This window comes from Theobroma cacao, chromosome 8 (genome assembly GCF_053813885.1).
Source record: "Theobroma cacao isolate CCN51 chromosome 8, ASM5381388v1, whole genome shotgun sequence".
NCBI lineage: Eukaryota > Viridiplantae > Streptophyta > Magnoliopsida > Malvales > Malvaceae > Theobroma > Theobroma cacao.
The window spans coordinates 29,681,462-29,700,576 of record NC_142646.1 but is presented as its reverse complement, the minus strand read 5'-3'; the positions used below and the strand labels follow the sequence as shown (position 1 = coordinate 29,700,576).

General features: G+C 31.4%; 1 protein-coding gene across 1 annotated transcript; it reads right to left on the bottom strand.

The window, feature by feature from the left end:
• Positions 1–3,015: 3,015 nt before the first annotated feature.
• On the bottom strand, positions 3,016–16,905 carry AGL12 (AGAMOUS-like 12). Its single transcript, XM_018125434.2, has 7 exons — positions 16,582–16,905; positions 16,281–16,359; positions 9,995–10,056; positions 7,354–7,453; positions 7,216–7,257; positions 3,409–3,450; positions 3,016–3,332 (listed from the first exon to the last, which is right to left on the bottom strand). The coding sequence occupies exons 1-7, from the start codon at positions 16,761–16,763 to the stop codon at positions 3,246–3,248; spliced, it is 594 nt and encodes a 197-aa protein (XP_017980923.2). The 5' UTR covers positions 16,764–16,905; the 3' UTR covers positions 3,016–3,245.
• Positions 16,906–19,115: the final 2,210 nt, after the last annotated feature.

Genomic DNA, 19,115 nt, shown 5'->3' with positions numbered 1-19,115 from the left:
GAATCGATTTATTAGGAAATGAATGCTCGTTTCTTGCGAGATAGAATGTATCAACCTTGAAGCAGGATGGAAGAATCGACTTCTTTATAGGTGAATGCTTGATTCTTGAGGAACAAAGAGCATCCGAAGACTAACAATTTTGATTCAAGTTGTCTTAATGGTTTGAATTTTAAAATCTCTTTTCTCTCTAACTGCTAAATTGTGTGAAAGGCTATATAAATCTCCAGAAGCTTCATTCCAAGGATGGGAGAAAGCTAAGAAAAAAAGAGGAAAAAGAGCTTTATTCCAAGAAGAGATAAAGGTTTCATTTCTTAAGATCATATCTTTCTCATTCTACAAAATCCTCTAAAATTGAGCATTAGCTTATAGCTTAAATTCCTTGGTCTTTACTTCATTCCCTTGTACTTAAAGCCTTCAATCAACCTAGCTAGAGGCATTACATCTTGTGATCCATTATTGTAAAAGTTATACCTCCTTGAAAAGGTAGATAAGTTATACTTGAATCTTGAAAAGTAAGCTTAATTATACCTTTATTGCAAAAGGTAGAGAGGTTGTGCTTTAATCTTGAAATGGTACTGATTTGTGATAAGTTATGCTTTACCTTTGAAAAGGTAGTGATTTGTGATATGTTATGATTTATCCTTGAAAAGGCAGTGATTGTAAAAGTTATGTCTAAACCTATTTGAGAAAGCTAGTGATTTAGTGAATTCAAACTCCTTGTAATGTCAAGGGAGAGGACATAGGCATTGTCAATGTCAATGTCAAACCTCTATAAAAATTGTGGCTAAGTGTTATTCTTTTTTCCCTTCTCTTTTTATCTGCTATGATCATCTTTATTTTTTTTTCTCCTTGATTTATGCTTACAAGTTTTATGCTTTATCTGTTATTGAGGGAAAGGTGAAAGCTTTAGCTTGAAAATCCAATACACCCCCCCCCCCCGGTGGGTATTTTATACAAGTTTTTTCATCTAACAAAAAGTAAAAGGAAAAAGAACCTTTAGAGATTATTAGTAACTTTGTGCTTGAACTTAGACATTGACTTTCAGACGACAGCTTCAATGGAGGTCGGGGGTGGGTAGATGGGAGAAGTGTGAGGAAGGGGACCTGAATGATTAGGAGGGTTGGGTCGAATTGATGGACGGTTGGGTTTATGGTCGGCGAAAGGCGCCATCAAGTCAAGCATAAGTTCGGGTGACAAGATCAAGTGGTAAGAGAGTGAAGGAGACATAGAGGTGAAGGGAAAAGGGAGAAGGGGAAATGGAGAGAAAACTGTTGCATTGGGATTTTAATTTTAATTTACCGACGAAAAATTCTGTCTATAATTAAAAATAAATCATCGATGAAATATTTCGTTGGTAATTTTGTTGATACTATTATAAGTCGTTTCAATTGTCTCACTGACCGAATTTCCATAAGCAATCATTGACCAATTAATGTATCGGCAATATAGTCAATAAATTTTGTTGGTAATAGCGTTACCAATGGAATAATTTTGTTGGTAAAAACGATGCCATCTTACTTTATTGCGTGCCATTTTATTACCAACTGAATGAGTTCCGTCAATATTTCGTCGCTGTTCTATTCAACAATTAGTGACAAATTTATTGATGAAAAATTTTTCGTCAATAAAATCCTATTTTTTGGTAGTGACCATTACTTATTGGGAAAGATATTTAAGCGATTTCATAAGATTGTTGGACTCAAAAAATCCAGTCGGTATGTTTTCTACAAGTGTTTTGGAAATTAATATTATATAAAAGTGTTTTTGAAGAAAAATATTTTTCAAAGTCTAGCAATAATGAAAATAAAAAATTGGTATTACATGGGTTGGATGTGATAGTGGAATCCATAAATCTCATGTGGAATATGATATGGTGAAAAGACTGCTTAGTAATGATTGTAATGCAAGGGACTATTTTGATTTTATTGTGGAGGTCAATTGATAGACATTATTACAATTAGTGAGTAAAAAAGGTTTCTTAATTACTATAAGAAACTAAATGATAATATTAAATTAAATGAAATTTCAAGTAAAATATTAGTCATGAGATAACATGAACTTAAGTCAATAATGATAGAATGAATGCATTCTTCTTTTGGGTTTTATATATGAATCTTGTTAGACTATGGATTGGGCCAAGTGGATCCAAGTCTATTAGTATATCTATATAAGCGAAGGTTGCAACTTAGTTGGCCATGAGAATTAATGAACAATAGTTTTTCCTAAAAAATTGTAAATCTTGTTGAAGGTGAGGCACTTAAATTACTTTTTGAAATATCTTCATTTTGACTTATATTTTTCTTGTGGTAGATTGTGGCTCTTATATTAAATAACAATTGTTTTGATTGATTCAAAAAATTAAAATCCTGCATTCATAGAAACTTTCAGATAATATAAGAGAAAGGCTGATTATATCTTTGTTGGATGGATGGTTGTTTAGAAAAATGAGAAAGATGGTGGAGTCTCTAAGGTGGCTTTCATGATTTCCACGGATTAATATTCTACTGATTCACTTTTTGGTTATGCGTTTGTGTTTCAAAATCTCTGCATCAATTTATATTCCATTGATTCACTCTTGGTTATGCGTCTGGGTTCTGAAATCTCGATTACTATAATCATGTCAATAGGTAGCACTAGAATTGTCCATTGCTAGGTTCCTTCTTGGGCTTCCATGACTGAAACGATTGAGTGAGCACTTAGAACAAGCAATAATAACACTTCCTCCTTTCCCCAACCGTTGGCCTAATCGAAACCCAGTGGCATTCATCTCATTTTTGTCTCCTATCTCCCTATGCTTTCTCCTGCCCTCCCTGACCTACTTCGATTGACATATACAACAAAGGGATAAGCTACAACAATTAACAACTATAATTTTTTTTTTGAAAAAAAAGTTTAATTAGTTTGTAGGTACAAATAAGAAAGAAAAATATACATTCTTGTAATTGTTAGTGTATATACACACTTCCACACCTGCAAATGAGAGAGAGAGAGAGAGAGAGAAAGGGATCCAAATTAATTTATTTAACGTCAAATCATATTTTTATTGAAAATTTTAAAACTAAAGTAACACTACTAGTTTCACAGTACATTTTTCAATTTAACTTACACACTTTTTCACATGAAAGACAACATTTCATTGTTTATTTATTAAGTGTATCACATCTATACCACACAATAATACTATATATTTTTACAATACAAATAACTCTATCATTGATAATATAAAGATAGATAAAATTTTAACTTCAAAATATATTATTTGCTATGGTTAGTGGATGCGGCATATTAGTGTTGATTGTAGTAAAGTCAGTGTTGCTGCTATTCTCTTCTATCTGCATTAACAAACAATTTATATGAGTTAGTTGCATGTATGATAATGATAAAATACTAATAATGTGTAATTGTTACCTTATCTTGAAGATACTTATTTGCAGCATTCAGTATCCCTTCCTTTAACAAAAAATTAAAAAAAAAAAACTATTAAACATAAATATAACCATTCAATTCATATTTAAAATCATGAAAAGTTAACTATATTTTTACATTTTAAAATTATAATATTAAATTATTTATTTGAATTCAAATTTTTATTATATTAGACAATTAAGAGTTTCCTAATTGAGCCAACTCTAGAAACTTAATAAAACATTTATATATGAAATAAAATTCCTACATTATTATATATGAAAGCAACTACAATAAGAATAAGTTTATTTTAATAATTAACACTATTTTGAAAATACTACCACTAAATGATTTAAACAACATCCATAAAATTGCATATAAAGGCAAAAGAAATTACAAAGGATAAAAGAAGATAAGGAAAGTGAGATGGGAAGCAGTTTGTAGGCCCAAGGTTAGAGGAGGGTCATAAAAGAAAAATATGAGGACGAGATGGAGTGAGTCCCTTCAGCCAAAAAGAGCAATACAATATCAAAGATGTTGAAGGACGTGATGAATTTAAAGAAAGCCAACAGATTATCGAGTTACATTGGGATAGAGGGTCATAGGTGGTTACTTGGAAAAGACAAAAAAAAATTCTTGTTTTGGTTGGATGAATGGTTGGAGAATAAACCTTTGAAAGTCCTATTTCCATGACTTTTCTTTTTGGTATGCAATAAGAGAGTGATGGTGAGCGTCTACTTTAGAAATGAGGAAACATGAGAAAGAGAGTGGGTGATTGAGTTTTGTAGATCACTGTATGAGTGGGAGAAAGGTCTAGAGACACAATTTTGAGAAAAATTAGAGGGAATTAGAGTGAGAGAAGGAGTGGAGGATCGTCTTATTTGGGAGTTAGACAATCACGGTAGTTTTTGGGTAAAAAAACTCACCCATTTGATGGGCAATCTTTTGGAGGTTACCAATGACAATTTTTTGGGGTTGATATGGAAAGCAAAAGTGCCTTCAAAGGTACAATGTTTTATGTCGTTAGCTTACTATACCCATGGTGCAAGGAGGTTGAAGAGGATTGCAATCATGTCATTTTGTGCTGTAAGTGGCGTTGTCAATTTTGTGGTAAGATAGTGAGTTGGTGGGGAATAGTGAGGTGTTTCCCTAATGTTGTCCATCTTTCATGGAGAGGAAAGGATGAGAGGAATGCTAATGTGAGGGGCAGCACTATGGTCCTTGTGGGGGTGCTAGAAATGAAATGGTGTTTGAGGGAAAGAAATGGGAAATAGGAACTTTGGTGGACTTGGTGAAATTAATATCATTCTATTGGGTGAAATCTGCTCAGGAAGATCAAAATATCATTAAGTCAACATGGTGATAAAGTCCATAAGAGGGGGTTGCTAAAGGAAAACCGAGCACACAAAACGAGTAGTGAGGGATGACCAACGGAAGATGTTAGTGCTATTTTCCAAGCCAATAAGGGAAGCTGACTTAAATTATGCGGAGATTAAAGCCATTGAGAGAGCTATGGAAAATTTTTGCCAAATGGTATGGTTGGGCCCTGAATCTTTGATTATTGAAACTGACTATGAATCTTTGATTATTGAAACTGACTATTAAAATGCTGCTACTTGGTTTGTTATTGTGTAGGTTAGACCATGGAAGTGGTGGAGGGAATTCTAGAGGTAAGACGAACTAAACGACATGATTGGTGCGGTCAAGGTGGTGACTGTCCTTAGAGAGGCAAGTGAGGGTGCCCATCATTTGGCCAAACAGGCATTTCGAGGCAGGACATACTGGTGGTGTGGATTTGAAGAGGAGAAGGCCTTGTTTACATTGATTGTTGAGCAGCTAAAAGGTGCGAAGGTTGTCTTATTGTACCCCTAGGAAGCCTCTGCATTGATTCCACATGGGATTGTGATATGTGACCTAACTAGCTGCTGTCTAATGTTGTGCAATTTCCCTCTCCTATATTTGTGTTTGATGTTGTTCTGTGCATGTTTGTTATGGGTTAACTCTATGCTTGTGGTTCGTAGCTGATGTTTGAAAATCTGCATTATGATACCTATGCTTGGAGACTGGCAAGAGATTACCGTTGCTGCTGGCTGATTTTAAGCTTTGTTGAGCACTGAATGGTCTTTGTGCATTGTTCTTTGCTTAGGGAATTTGAATGGCCTTAGGCAGTGTATTAACTCTGTTCCCAGGTGATCTTTTTGGGACTTGTACATGGTGGTTTCCGACTTTTGTAAAGGGTTAATTAAGGCTAAAATATGTATAGGGTGATTGGGTAAACTTGTGTTCCTCTATGGAGGATTACGAATTTAAAGTAACCTCATTTGCTAATGAAATTTTTGAATGGCTTATAAATAAATAGATAAAAACTTCACAATTAGTATCATTAAAAAGTAGAAAAGATATCTAGATTTATCCTTTAATTACTTTATAGATATTAGTAATCACAAAATAAAGTATCCTAATACTCAAAAATCATTTTTGAATGACTAATTTTCAGCTACTACAAAATAACAATCTCTAATAATAACATCAATGGGGTATAGTGTAAATGAGCAAGCTACTCAGACTTGACTTAATGAATTCTTGAACTTGACCCGTTGAGCCACTCAAGTAATGAGTTGAGTCAATTTCAAATTTCTTAATACTCGACTCAAGTGGCTCGCGAGTCTTACCAAGTTTTTACATTTAGTTATTAATACGATGCTTTTTACATTGTAATTTAATTATTAATACTCTTTTTTTTTAATAAAAACCAGGATTTGCATTTCTATATAAATAAATTTTAGAAAGAGAATGTATGCACTAAGCATATACAAATGTTTCATATTTATATTTAAATTCTCTTTTTCGTACTCTGTTTATTTGACTTTTATATAATTAAACTATTATGTTCTTTTTCAAGAATAAATAAAATTGATTGAGGAATTTATGTTGGGCAAGGTTTAAGTACAATTTTTTAGATCAAATTTCATCCTAAAACAATTAAATAAAAACTAAAATTAAAATTAAAAAAAATAGCTGGATAAAAAAATTTAGTAAATGGATAGGAATATGTGAAGAATTAATTAAAAATGGTATTCATACACAAAATTTACCCGTAGTTGTTGTTGAATGCTGAAATTTTTGTCAAATTTGTTAATAAAAGTAGTATTTTCTCCATGCTACTCAGTGGCATTTGTGATTTAAAAAAAACAAATTAATTAATCCAATTTTATATTCATGTATTATTTTAAATTATAATTTTTAAAGAAAATATCTAAAAAAGACATATGAAAACTAAAGATGGGTAGCAAAATGAATTAAGAGAAAAATTATGTTCACAAAAAAATTCATTTTCCTATTTTTCCTTTTTATTTTTTTCTTCTTTGTCATATGTCGCTTTCTCTCTCTTTTTTTTTTCTCACCTAAAGACACAAATTATTCTAAGTTATAATAAATTTTTTTGTATACAATTTAATCAAAAGTAAAGAAAAGAAAAAAAAGGCCCATCATTGCATTTTTATTTTTATTCTTTTTTCTTTCCTTTAATGTACGTTTATCACTATTATTTAAATTTAATTTTTTAATTATTTGTTTAATTTATATTTTTATATTTGAAGTTACAATTTATATGATTTTAATTTAAACTGACTATCATATAAAAATAATAGTAATCAAAATATTTATATTCTTTTTTTTTCTGATCATCTACCTACTCATAAAATAATTAATAATTAATTAAAAAAATAAAAGTATATGTAACCTTGTAGCACGTTTCAGCATATTTCAATCTTACTTATTTTGTCTATATATGATATTAATCATACTAACCTTGTTCCTCAACATTTGAATTTCTTGAAACAAAATGTCCATCTGCATTTCAAGTGCCAAATACAAAAAATTATGAACTAAAATTGTGGTATTAATTGGAAATTAATTCAAGTAAATTATAATGAAAATGAATTATACCTTTGCTGATCGAATATGATAGATCCAAATTTCTAAATGCTTTTCAAGCACAACGAGTTCATCTAATGTCATAATTTCTGATCCCCCTCCAAACATATACCTGTGAAAAATCCATATAAGATTTTAATATACATGATATATATATTTGAGTAATATACATGGCTATCAATACAATAAGATTTGTTTTGTTGTGTTGAAGAATTTAGTCATATGATGTAATTTAAGTTAATGTATTAGTGGCAATTAAGTAAATAGTGTTAACAGCTATACAATTCAATTAGTGTCAATTTTGTAAGTACTAGAAACTTAGTGGTCAATATAAACCAACATTGTAATTTACAAACACTTCATGTTTGGATTCAATAGAGAACTCAAGATCAAAACCCATTTTCTCTCTCATTATTCGTTGGCATTCATACTTTCTATATGGTATCAGCGCGCTTATCGCTTTTTGTTGTATTTTTTCTTGAAATCTATTGTTCATTTTCCGATTATCTTTAATTCTATCAATTGATTCTTGCATTTTTTCTATTTTTTCTTTGAAATTTCTAGAAATGTCAAATCTTTGTGTTAAAATCCTACGCAATGGTTTTCCTCGTTTCACTTTACTTTTTCCACCACTCTAACCATCAAGGCTCGATGGTCATTGCTCCTAAGTTAACTTCCACCAATTACATGGCTTGAACTCGTCCTTTTCGTTCTAGCCTTGGTGATTAGGAACAAAGTTGGATTTGTTGATGGAACAATTATGGAGCCACAAACCATTGGTGAGATATTTGTGTCATGGAGCTGCTGTAACAACCTTTTAGTCGCTTGGCTATTGGAGTCCATTTTGCTGTAAGTGGTAGCTATTGTGTTTTATATGAACACTACTCCTTCGATATGGGAAACCTTGAAAAGGAGGTTTAGTCAATCGGATGATGCATGGACATGTAATTTACAATTATCTCTTTGTTAATTTACACTGGGAATTAGGTCAATTGATGCGTATTTTTTCTAAGTTGAATGCGTTATGGGAGGAGCTTAGAAATTATAGGCTTTTTCCTCATTGTAAGTGTGAAAATTTTAAATCAGAATGTTTCTAGGAATTCATTAGTCAGTCCTGAAAAGATAATGTTTTCTGTTTCTTGAATGGTCTCAATGATTGTCCTACAAAAAGGATGAAACTAACAAAAACAAAGTTGAGTGTGCTTTCATTGCTAACGATGAAGATTGTGATGTCCTTACAATCATAAAAAACATGGATGCAAATTTTGGTTGGTATTTAGATTTTGCTTTTGCTACTCACATATGCTATTAAAAGGATTATTTTGATTTACTTCAGGAAAGGGTGATCAAGAATTTGACTTTTGACAATAAGTCAATAATGAAGGTTATGGGTTTAGGAGTGGTGAAAATCAAAATGTTTGATAGAGTTGTGTGCTATTTGGGTAATGTGACATATGTCCTAGAGATGTGTAAGAATTTAATATCATTGGGCTTCTTAGACTCTAAAAGGTATGGACATTCTACTTGTGATGGAGTGATAAAAGTCACACAAGACAACATGGTCCTGATGAAGGGGAATTTGCATAATGTTTTGTATAATCTAGAAAGTAAGGCTTCAAAGGGATGGGAATAGTGCACATGAGATAATAGCTACCATAGTGAGATTTCATTTACCAAGAAGGTGATGAAAGGGACCCATGGTGTAGAAAAGAGTGAAAAGATGAAAAATCTTACTAACGGTGAATTAGAAGAGTCATTGAGATCCCTTTTCAAAGTTAATTAGTGTTATTTACTTGATGGCTACACAAGTGCATTGGCTCTTTTGTGGAATCGAGTATTGGACCATACTTGATTCGGTTTGTGTAGTTGTGTTAATTTTAAAGGTCAATGGTTTGAAAAGTCTTGTGCTTGGAAAGTTATTCAAGGTATTAGAAAGTCTTATGCTTGGAGAGTTGTTCAACGTGTTGGAAAGTAGGTGGAGTTAGGAAATTGTAGTTGGATGCAACTAATGAGTTTAAGGAGTTTGAGCTCATGTCAAAGATGGAGATTTGTTGAAGTTTTAGGTTAGCTAGAATTCTAAATCTTATTGACTAGGATTCTTGTTTATTTACAACATTGAATAGTTGTATGGTTTTAAACTTTTTATTCCACATCAAGTTTGAATCCCATTTTTCTTTAGACTTTTATATTATAAAAGTGGATCTCTAGGTTTTAGAATTATGAGTATGCTTTTGGAGCTATAGAGAAGAAACACCTTATAACTCTATCTTTTGCTTTAAGTGACGTTAGAGTGATTTAGGTGAGTGTTCTTGAGAGGTTATTGAGAGAGGGTGTGCAAGGGATTTTAGGTTTATTGTACTTTAATTTCTCAATAGTAAAAGAATGGTTTCACTTCGTAGACGTAACTAAGAGGTCGAACCATGTAAATTCTTATGTTTTTCTGTTTGCTTGATTTTTTTAGGTTTTATATTTGTTGTTTCTTGGACAATTTCAAAACAGTACCTTTATGAGAAAGATAAAACTTTTAGTATAACAATATGCAAGGATGAATATATTAACTTTTTCTAGCAAACTCTGATAAACAAATAAATAAGATAAAGAACCTACAAGAAACTATATGTGATAATGTCAAAAGTAAATGAATTTCTATTACCTGAGACCTTTCTGAAGTATTTCAATCTCTTGCTTCAGCATGTCAATCTCCTTTTTTGCTTCCTGGATATATTTAATAAAATTTTCATAAATAAAAAAATAAAAATTGGAAACTTTTTTAATTTGTGCATAAGACACATGAATATTATGTTAGATTTTTTCGAATAATAAAATGTGGACTTACATTATTTAATTTATTTTACTTTTTATATAAAAACAGGCTAAGCTTATTTGGTCTTGATAAAGTGACAACATTGTAGTCCATAATATGAGCTAATAGTTTGCTTTTCCAAAAAAAAAAAATGATCTAATAAAGTGGTTACTCTCCAATATTAAATGTGGTTTAAGAATGTAGGCTTATGTAGGAAACCCTAAATCCTATGATAGGAAGGACTAGGGACTAACTACATAAAAGTATGGCTAGGTCTCCTCTCCTTCTACACAACAACATTAAAGTCTCATTCATTAGAGAGTTATTAGAAAAGGAGGAAGAAGATCTAGTACACTGAATCTCAACAGTTAAACTAGTCAATATTGCTTTCGTTATCAAATCACATATAAGAAATCATGTATGCTTTTGTGTTCGAAATTCTTGCTATAGTAGATCTTAGATTAGTATAAATTAATTATACATAAGGTTTTTCAAATTATATTAGAGCCACCATGATTAGGATTTAGAAACCTAAAGAATTATATTTTTTATTTGATTAAAATGACTGCATGTTAAGGTCTTGTGTTGTTTTGAATTTGTATGATTACACTATTAAAATTCATAATTTCCTTATAAATAGTGTAATTAAATTCCGAGCATGCTTAATTGATGATATATTATCGATCATATGGTTGTTAGGTTGGATTATATTCATGTAATTGAATGAAATGTGTTTGAGAAATTGGGTTTTTCAAGGGTTGCAAGTTTTAACAATTTTAAGCCAAGAATAACTTGATTCTATGTAATTTTGTTAAATTACATTGATTATTTATTCTTAATGAGTTAAAATTGTTATTAAGGTAAAACTTGATTAAACCTATAGATTTCGTCAAATTAGGCACTACCATTTTTAGATATTATACTTGTGGGAATGGATCTTCCGGTATGGTTTGAATTTGTTGAAAATAGACCCCAATTGGTGCATTTTAATTTGAATTAACATATATCTTTTGTTTCTCTTAATACAAAGGCTAAATTTAAAATCCAGTTCATGAATCGGTTAAAACCTTGGTATTTTATTTGTTTTCGTTTGAATTTATCTTTTTATAAATAAGTTGGTTTATTTTATAGAGATAAAACATAAGTTTTGATTGCATAAATATAAGATTTAAAGGATCAAATAATTAGAAAACCAAAATTGGTCAAGAATGGGTATGAAAGCCAAAATCATTAGGCCGTTAATCTTGATTTATGTTGCTTTAAAAGATTTTGATGAATGGGATTTATAAGAAAGGTGTTTTAATTGAGCTTGAATGGAAAAGTTCAAATCGAGTTTGACCTTTTGTTTTTGGAAATTCTATCCACTCTCTTATCATTACTTGTTTGGGTAATTTTTCTGATTTTTAGTGCATGTTTGGTATTTATCTATTTATTTATTATGTGCACTTCATTGATTATTCCATATATTTTGGTGAGATATTTCTAGAATGCATGAGACAAAACTAACATGCATATTTCGAGTTTAATGGTGGCATGTATTCTCCCTAGATATTTATACATTTTATATACTTTCAAATAAAGTTATAGAGTACAAATTGATAATTAAAACCTTATAAAGTGATATTTTCCAATTTTTCAATGTAACAAGTTTATTTAATGACATGGCTAGAGATATAATGATTGAATATCTCATAGGGTTATGTCACATATGTAGGTAAAATTTTTTGAGTATAATGCCCCATGCTTATTAAGTTAATGACAAAATAAAGAAAATCATACTGTGAAGTTTGTATGAGTACATATTATAAAGCAATATCCTATTATGGAAGAAGTTTCCATATACGCTAGTTGAATTGTAGTCACCAAAGTGACCAACTAGCTAGTGTTGTGGAATTATCATTCTCATATGTTTTAGGGATGTCTTTAGTTTTGGTGTACATTCATTCACCCAAAGGTGATATTTTTATATTAAAATTAAAGGGTAGTACATTAAAACATGTTTATGGAGATGGCTAGCTCTAGTAGTTTATTCACCCAAACATGGTAAGTTACAGAGTTGTGTTATATTCTCACAATTGCTTTTATGTTAAAAGGTTCTTAATTACATGTCATGCATTCAACCCAAAGGTGGATCTACATTCATAGAAGTAGTGTCACGTGACGCCACTCACTTACAAGAAAATATTTACTTGTTATACAAGTTATCTAAAATTTTATATAGTTAATATACTAATTAACCTTCTAATTTGTTTGCAATTTATAAGGAATGGGATCAAAGACTCCAAGTAAAAGTAGATTTATCAAAAGTAACTTATATATTATTATTTAAATACTACATGGAAATACAAAAAATTTCCTTCTATAATTTAAGATGTTATTAAAAACGTCAAAACTTAAACTGCTCTTCCACACAAAAAATTCAAGTCTTACTCTTGAGACCCACAGTAATGCTTCCTTTTTCTTGGTCCCTGGTTGTGTTTTGTACTCTCCCAAAACAATTAATCTAGGTTTCAATTGTAAGTAATTTTCAATCCAAATTAAGTTTTTAAATACTTCATGTCTAAATTTTTTTTGATTAATTTGATAGCCCAGTGACATGCATTGAAACAGATGTATTTGATAGTGTTTCAATTGATGTTATCTTGCACCGTTTTCAAAATATGAAAAATTGTTGTGGATAATTATAGTTATCTTAGATATTTTTACTTTAAAGTATTAAATAAATGTACTAAATTTACATTCTTTTAATTTAATGTTAAAACTTCTACTTTATAGATTTTAACTTATTTATATTTTTTAATTATTATTATTATTTTAGTTATGACACCATTCAGAAAATTTCTAGATCCGTCCTGGATTCAAGCCAAAGGTGTTTACATGATGATAACCTATATCTTTTGGATATATTAATTTATGATTTGGAGTATTTTGATTATCCTAGTTTTTCAAATTAAGTTACATTGTTTAAATTTTCAATTACCTTTTTCGTCTATAATAATATAGCCATCATTGAGATTTTGACTAGGTAAAACTTTAAGAATTAAAAATGTAGATCCATCTACAAAAGTCATAGGTCTAGCTATGAATGTAGATATACCTACAAAACACTTTCTTGAAAGTTTTGAGAATGATAGGAAAGCCTTTGATACATGAAAGAGATCCAATAATTTTACTTGCTTTTTTTTTTTTTTTGTTTTGTTAAGCCATTTCTTCATTAAAAAAATGAAAAAGACCCTCCATTAGTAAGCTCCCATTTAATTGCTCAAAACACTAATGGCTGGTCAAGTTACAATAGTTACTTGTTGTTAAGAGGGCAATTCTTCTACACATGTTAAGTGGATTTCCTAATATCATTAAAATAAAGGAGTTCTTAATTGTAGTAACGTAAAGGTATAGGGTGTCATCAAATGTTGAAATTGACATTTTTTCAAAAAGATTTTATTCCATAAATTAAGATGAAATAGGAAAAGTTAGGAAGTGCATCATTAAGATGGTTTATTAAATCTATTACGCCTAAAAAGTTCAGGATAAAAGGAAAGAATCTGGTCAATCAATTAGCCAGTGTAAAAGGTCTTAAAGTTGTCATCAAGAAGGAACATAAGTGTTTGTTTTGTAAGAAAAAGGGACATAAGAAACAAAATTGTCTCAAATACAAAGCTTGACTAGTGAATTACGAACATGAAGAGATTCATAAGTAAGATGAAGTCAAATAAGGATGAGTTTAGAGTCATGATCGGCAACAAAGTAGAGGTGAAAGTCGAGTTAGTAGGAATAGTTTTCCTTAAAATTAGTTTCAATTTTTTTATTAGACATTGCTAGTTAAGTTTTGAAATGAAGGATTCAATTATTAGGATAAGTAATGATTCAAAAAATATTGACTTGTATTCTTTGACTCGTAATTATATAGACTACGTGTAGCTTACTAATTAATACTTATGTCACGTCATATTAAGTTGAAAGAGTTGCCAAAAGACCCTACATAAGAGAAACATCTTCTATATTGTGGCATGAAAAACTAATTACATTTCTAAGGAAATTGTAGAATAGTTGATAAAGTATAACATCATGCCTAGTTTTATTTTGATGACGTGGGGGCAAATGCTAACTGTTGTAGGGGTAAGATGACTGAGATAAAAGAAAGAGATCAAATAGAACATTTGATTTATTTGAACTCATTTACATTGACATAAGTGGACCATATACCCCTACTATCTACAATAGTAGATAATTTGTAATATTTATTAATGATTTTTCTCGTTGTGGTTACATGTTATTTATTAAAAAAAAATTTGAAGCTCTTGATAAATTTAAGATCTTTAAGACTAAAGTTGGGAAATAGTTAAGAAAAACCATTAAAATTGTCAACTCTTCTAAGGGTGGTGAATATTATGGTGGACACTACACAACAGGGTAGCAAAAGGGTTCATTTGCAAAATTTTTAAAAAATTGTGAATAGTGCCCCAATATACTACTTGGTAATCTTGAACAAAATGATATGGTTGAAAGTCGGAATCATACCTTGAAGGATACGATGAGTAAGGTTAATTTACCAAAATTTTGAAGCAATCAAAATAGATGTGTATATCTAAAATAGAATTCCTACCAATCTATACCTAAATTCTCTTTCTAGCTTTGGACTTGATGGAAACCTACTTTTAGTCATTTATATGTTTAGGGATGTTCTTCAGAAGTTTGCCTTTATGATCCATAAAAACTAAGATACAGTATTGTTTCAGTCATTGCTATTTTATCAAGAACTCAGATCATTATAAAGTCTATAAATTTTATTGCTCACGTAGACATAATAAAATTGTTAAAGTAAAGATAACTAAGTTTCTAGAGTTACATATGGCTGATAGTAGTCGCTCTCATGATAGAGATAGAAAAGAGCATATTAGGACTTAAGTACTCTTATACCTATACAAAAGGATACTGTGCCACATACACTAGTTAGGGAACATAAAAAAGATTAACTAGCTTTTGATGATGTCACTTAACATTAGAATGTTGTAGGACAGATGCCACAAATAAGAACAGATGCCATAAAGAAGATTCATAAGGATATGGAAGTCTGCTCTTTTTTTAGACATTTATAAATTCAATCTAGCAGACAATGATTATGATATTGACCATGTAGTTGATCTAGTAACTTTCTTAGAAGTGTTCTAGTTCTAAATTAGATCTATGGTGAGATGCAATGAGGGATAAGGTGCAATCTATTTCACACAATGGTGTGTGGGAGATTGTTTGAGCTAAATAAAGGTTGCAATCCCATTGGTTGTAAATGGGCTTACAAGACCAAGAAAGATTCCAAAGAGAAGATTGAAAGATTTAAAGTCAAATTGGTTACTAAAGATTTTACTCAAAAAGAAGGTATTGATTAATTAAGGATGTTGTTTAGAGTGGTTATGACACTGGTAACTTCTATGATTTAGAACTAATCCATATGGATGTAAGGTTGTCTTTTTGAATGGGAATCTTGTTGAATAAGTTTATACGTTGCAACTTGAAGGATTTAAGAAGAATGGTGAAGATTTTCTTGTGTGTAGACTCAAAAGTATATTCATGGGTTTAAACAAGCTTCTCGTTAGCAGTATCTTAAATTTGATTAAGTAATCATCTCTTTTGGTTTAATTGAGAACAAGGTAAACTAACACATATATCTCAAGTTTATCTTTTTTCGTTTGTGAAAATTGTAATCTTGGAAGTTTGTTAGTGAAATTGTAGAGTCTATCCCTGATAAAAATTGTGTATTCTTTGTGTTTGGTTATTTGCTTCCACTTGTGTCAAAACAATTTCTGTATTTTCTGCATCATCACGAGCAAGTTAATCTCATGGAAAGCATTTTTTAAACAAAGAAAAATATGACTTTGATTATTCAACATTTATTCTCCTCATCAGCATTTATACAATCTAAAGAATTTCTTAAGTGGTTAGAACTTGGGATATTTTCGGGCATCTTGAGTAATAATAGGGATAATATTTCCATAGATAAGTTGAATAAGAAGAATCTGATTCAACAGCCACTTTGCCAATACCAATATAGATAGTGATAATATTCGTTTTTGTACTTTATGTAATATATACAGAAGAATTCGTATGAGACAAGAATATGAGACGTGAAGATTTCACTTACAATAGGTTCCGCTATGGCTTCATCAGGCGGAGTTCCTCCGTTGTAGTTGGTATACCTCTCAATAAGCCCTTGCATGGTCCTTGCAAAAGACAAATCAAGAAAGATTAATAAACTTTCACATGCAGCAAAGAAATTGTGCTTAAACTATTGAAGAATTAAGAGTTGGTCTCTAAGGATTGTTATCCCTCTCTATCTCCTTGACAAGACTAAGGCTTGTTTGTTTGTCATGCTACATTAAGTCTGTCTATAGGTGTGTATTTATACAATGAACGTAATTTATCTAAAAAGGGAGAGAACAAACCCTTTGGTGGCTAGCTCATAGAGCTTTCCATGGGCAGAGAAAATGACAACTCCAATTTCAGCATCGCATAGCACAGAGAGCTCCCTAGCCTTCTTAAGCAGGCCAGCTCGCCGCTTGCAGAAGGTAACCTGCCTGTGCACCGGGTTCTCAATGCGCTTCATCTGAACTCTACCACGGGCCATCTGATTAACCTTTGATTAAATCTGTTTTCTCTTTATTTTCTTTTGTAAGAGTGTGTGTTGTGCTAGCTCTCCTGTGCACACAACCTCCCACTAGTTTGGACTAGCTTCGAGGTTGTTGCAAAACTACTCCCCTCCCCAAGAACTTGTCTAACAGTGGCTTCTCTTGCGTTAGAGTTTCAGCCCTTATATTGTTCCCTTGGATTCTCCTCAATCGCTTTGACAGAATAATTACTCGACAGCCTTCCTATATACACTTTCACTAATAATCTTTCTTTAATAATTTAATCTCTCTCACACCAACTAGCTTTTTGATTAATCTTTCTCCCTTTTCAGTTTCCATCCTGTAGCGAATCACCTTCTACAGCTGCATGGTGACAAAAAGAGACACAGTGATTTTTCGTTTAACTTTACTATATATCTAGTGTCACGCCCAATTCTTCATAGAAAATAGATTGAAGTACTTCAATCCGATATCGGATAAGGAGAGAGATCTTAAGACATTTAAACGTGGGTTCTGTACATTTTATGAGGTTAGTTTCTCGGAAAGAAGATAATGACTCTATGACAAGATTATAGATATATATCAAAAGGTATATTAATAGAAGTCGTCCACTTGAAAGGGAGTGGTTTCGTAGGAGGAAAGTAGACAGTTTAGTCAGCAGAAAATAACTTTTTCATGTGCAACCCAACTCCATCGCCAGCCAATGAGCCACCCCATATTAGATTCCATGGCTTTTTTCCCATCACTTTTTCCATGTATCTTGGCCTTCACGCGTTGCCCTCTGTTTTAGTGACAAATTCTTAAGTCATTATAAGGTCTTTAAAGCATTGGCTGCTTTTCTGAGCAAAGTATAAGTATTTATAAACCAAAACCCCTTAAAGGCAGGTTAGCAATCCTCCCACCATCCTAATTAAAAAAATTTAATTAGACAAAGAATCTTGTCAAATCACATACATTCAAAAAAAACCCTAAAAGAGATTTTTACCTTTGATATCTCAAGATCATAGGTTTGCTTCAGATTTGCTTAATCATTCGACACATGGATATTCTCTCTAAAGCTGCCACGTGGACGTGTTCCTTTTTTAGAGTGATATAAAGTTTAGATTCCAATTCCGTAATAACTTTTTTTGGAGTGATTAAATTAGCTTGTCCAAAGATTGCTTTTAGAGAGTTGTCATTTGTAGTGGGCTTAGCATGCGGGGAGTGGACAACTTTCACAATATAAATCCAAGGGTTGTCTTTTTATCCATAGCTTCTCATTAGTCATAATTAATAAGTGGCATGGATAACGTAATCTAGAATTTTGAAAAATGTTAAAACTATACAATAATTCAATTCTCAGAAGATTATTCATATAAATAAATTCTCGATATATTTATTAACTCTATATTATTTTTGAGTAATAGGATAGTACCCTAACTATTGAATTCAAAAAATAGCATTACACTACAATTATGTTATAAGTAAATAAAAATAAGCATAGAAAGAAAGGGTTGTTAAAAAAATGAGTAAGCTGCGATGGAGAGAGGGAAGCGGGAAAAGGCCTAACAACGAGACAATTGAATCGAAGATTATTAGATAGACATCATACTGTATTCGTGGATAACCTTAGTAAGAGAGTGACTTGGTCTACCCTGAAAGAGTTCTTTGAGAGGTTCAGCGAGGTGGTGAACGTTTTTATCTCATGGAGAAACATCGAGATTAAGAAGAGAGGTACAAACTTTGCCTTCTTTAGATATGGAGAGGTAAGAAATATGGAAAAAAGCCACAAAGTAGGGCTAATTGATAAGAGGAGGATAATAGTCACCAAAGCTAAAACAGTGAGAACAAAAAGGAAAAAGCAAGTGAAAGTGTAAAGCTAAGACAATAGGTGGAAAAAGTAGAGCAAAGACAATCGGTGCAAATAGGAAACATGGAGAAGGGGCTAGACAATAGAATGTACAGTGAGGTGCTCAAAAGGGTAGGCAATAGTGATAAAGAAAATGAAGGTAGCAAATGGAATATAAGGAGGTCAAAGGCAGGTTAATGGTAGAATAAGGTAGTAGCGAAAAGCCTAGTATAGGAGAAATAATGCAACAAGGCAAAGGTGCAAAGGCCAAAGGTGAGGTAAAGGTGTGTCTGACCACCAACATTCTGGATGAAGACATGGCATGGCTTATATGCATTATGGTAGGGAAGTTAAAGGCATGGATGAGCTGTACAACGATCTAAACAAGATTATCCATGGAGGGAGTCTCGGTCAAAGCTTGTCTTGTTGAAGGTTTCTTTATCATTTTAACTTTCTTTGACAGAGAAGAAATGGAAGCTTTAGTCGAACACTATTCAAAAATATTTTTGAACTGGTTTGAGAA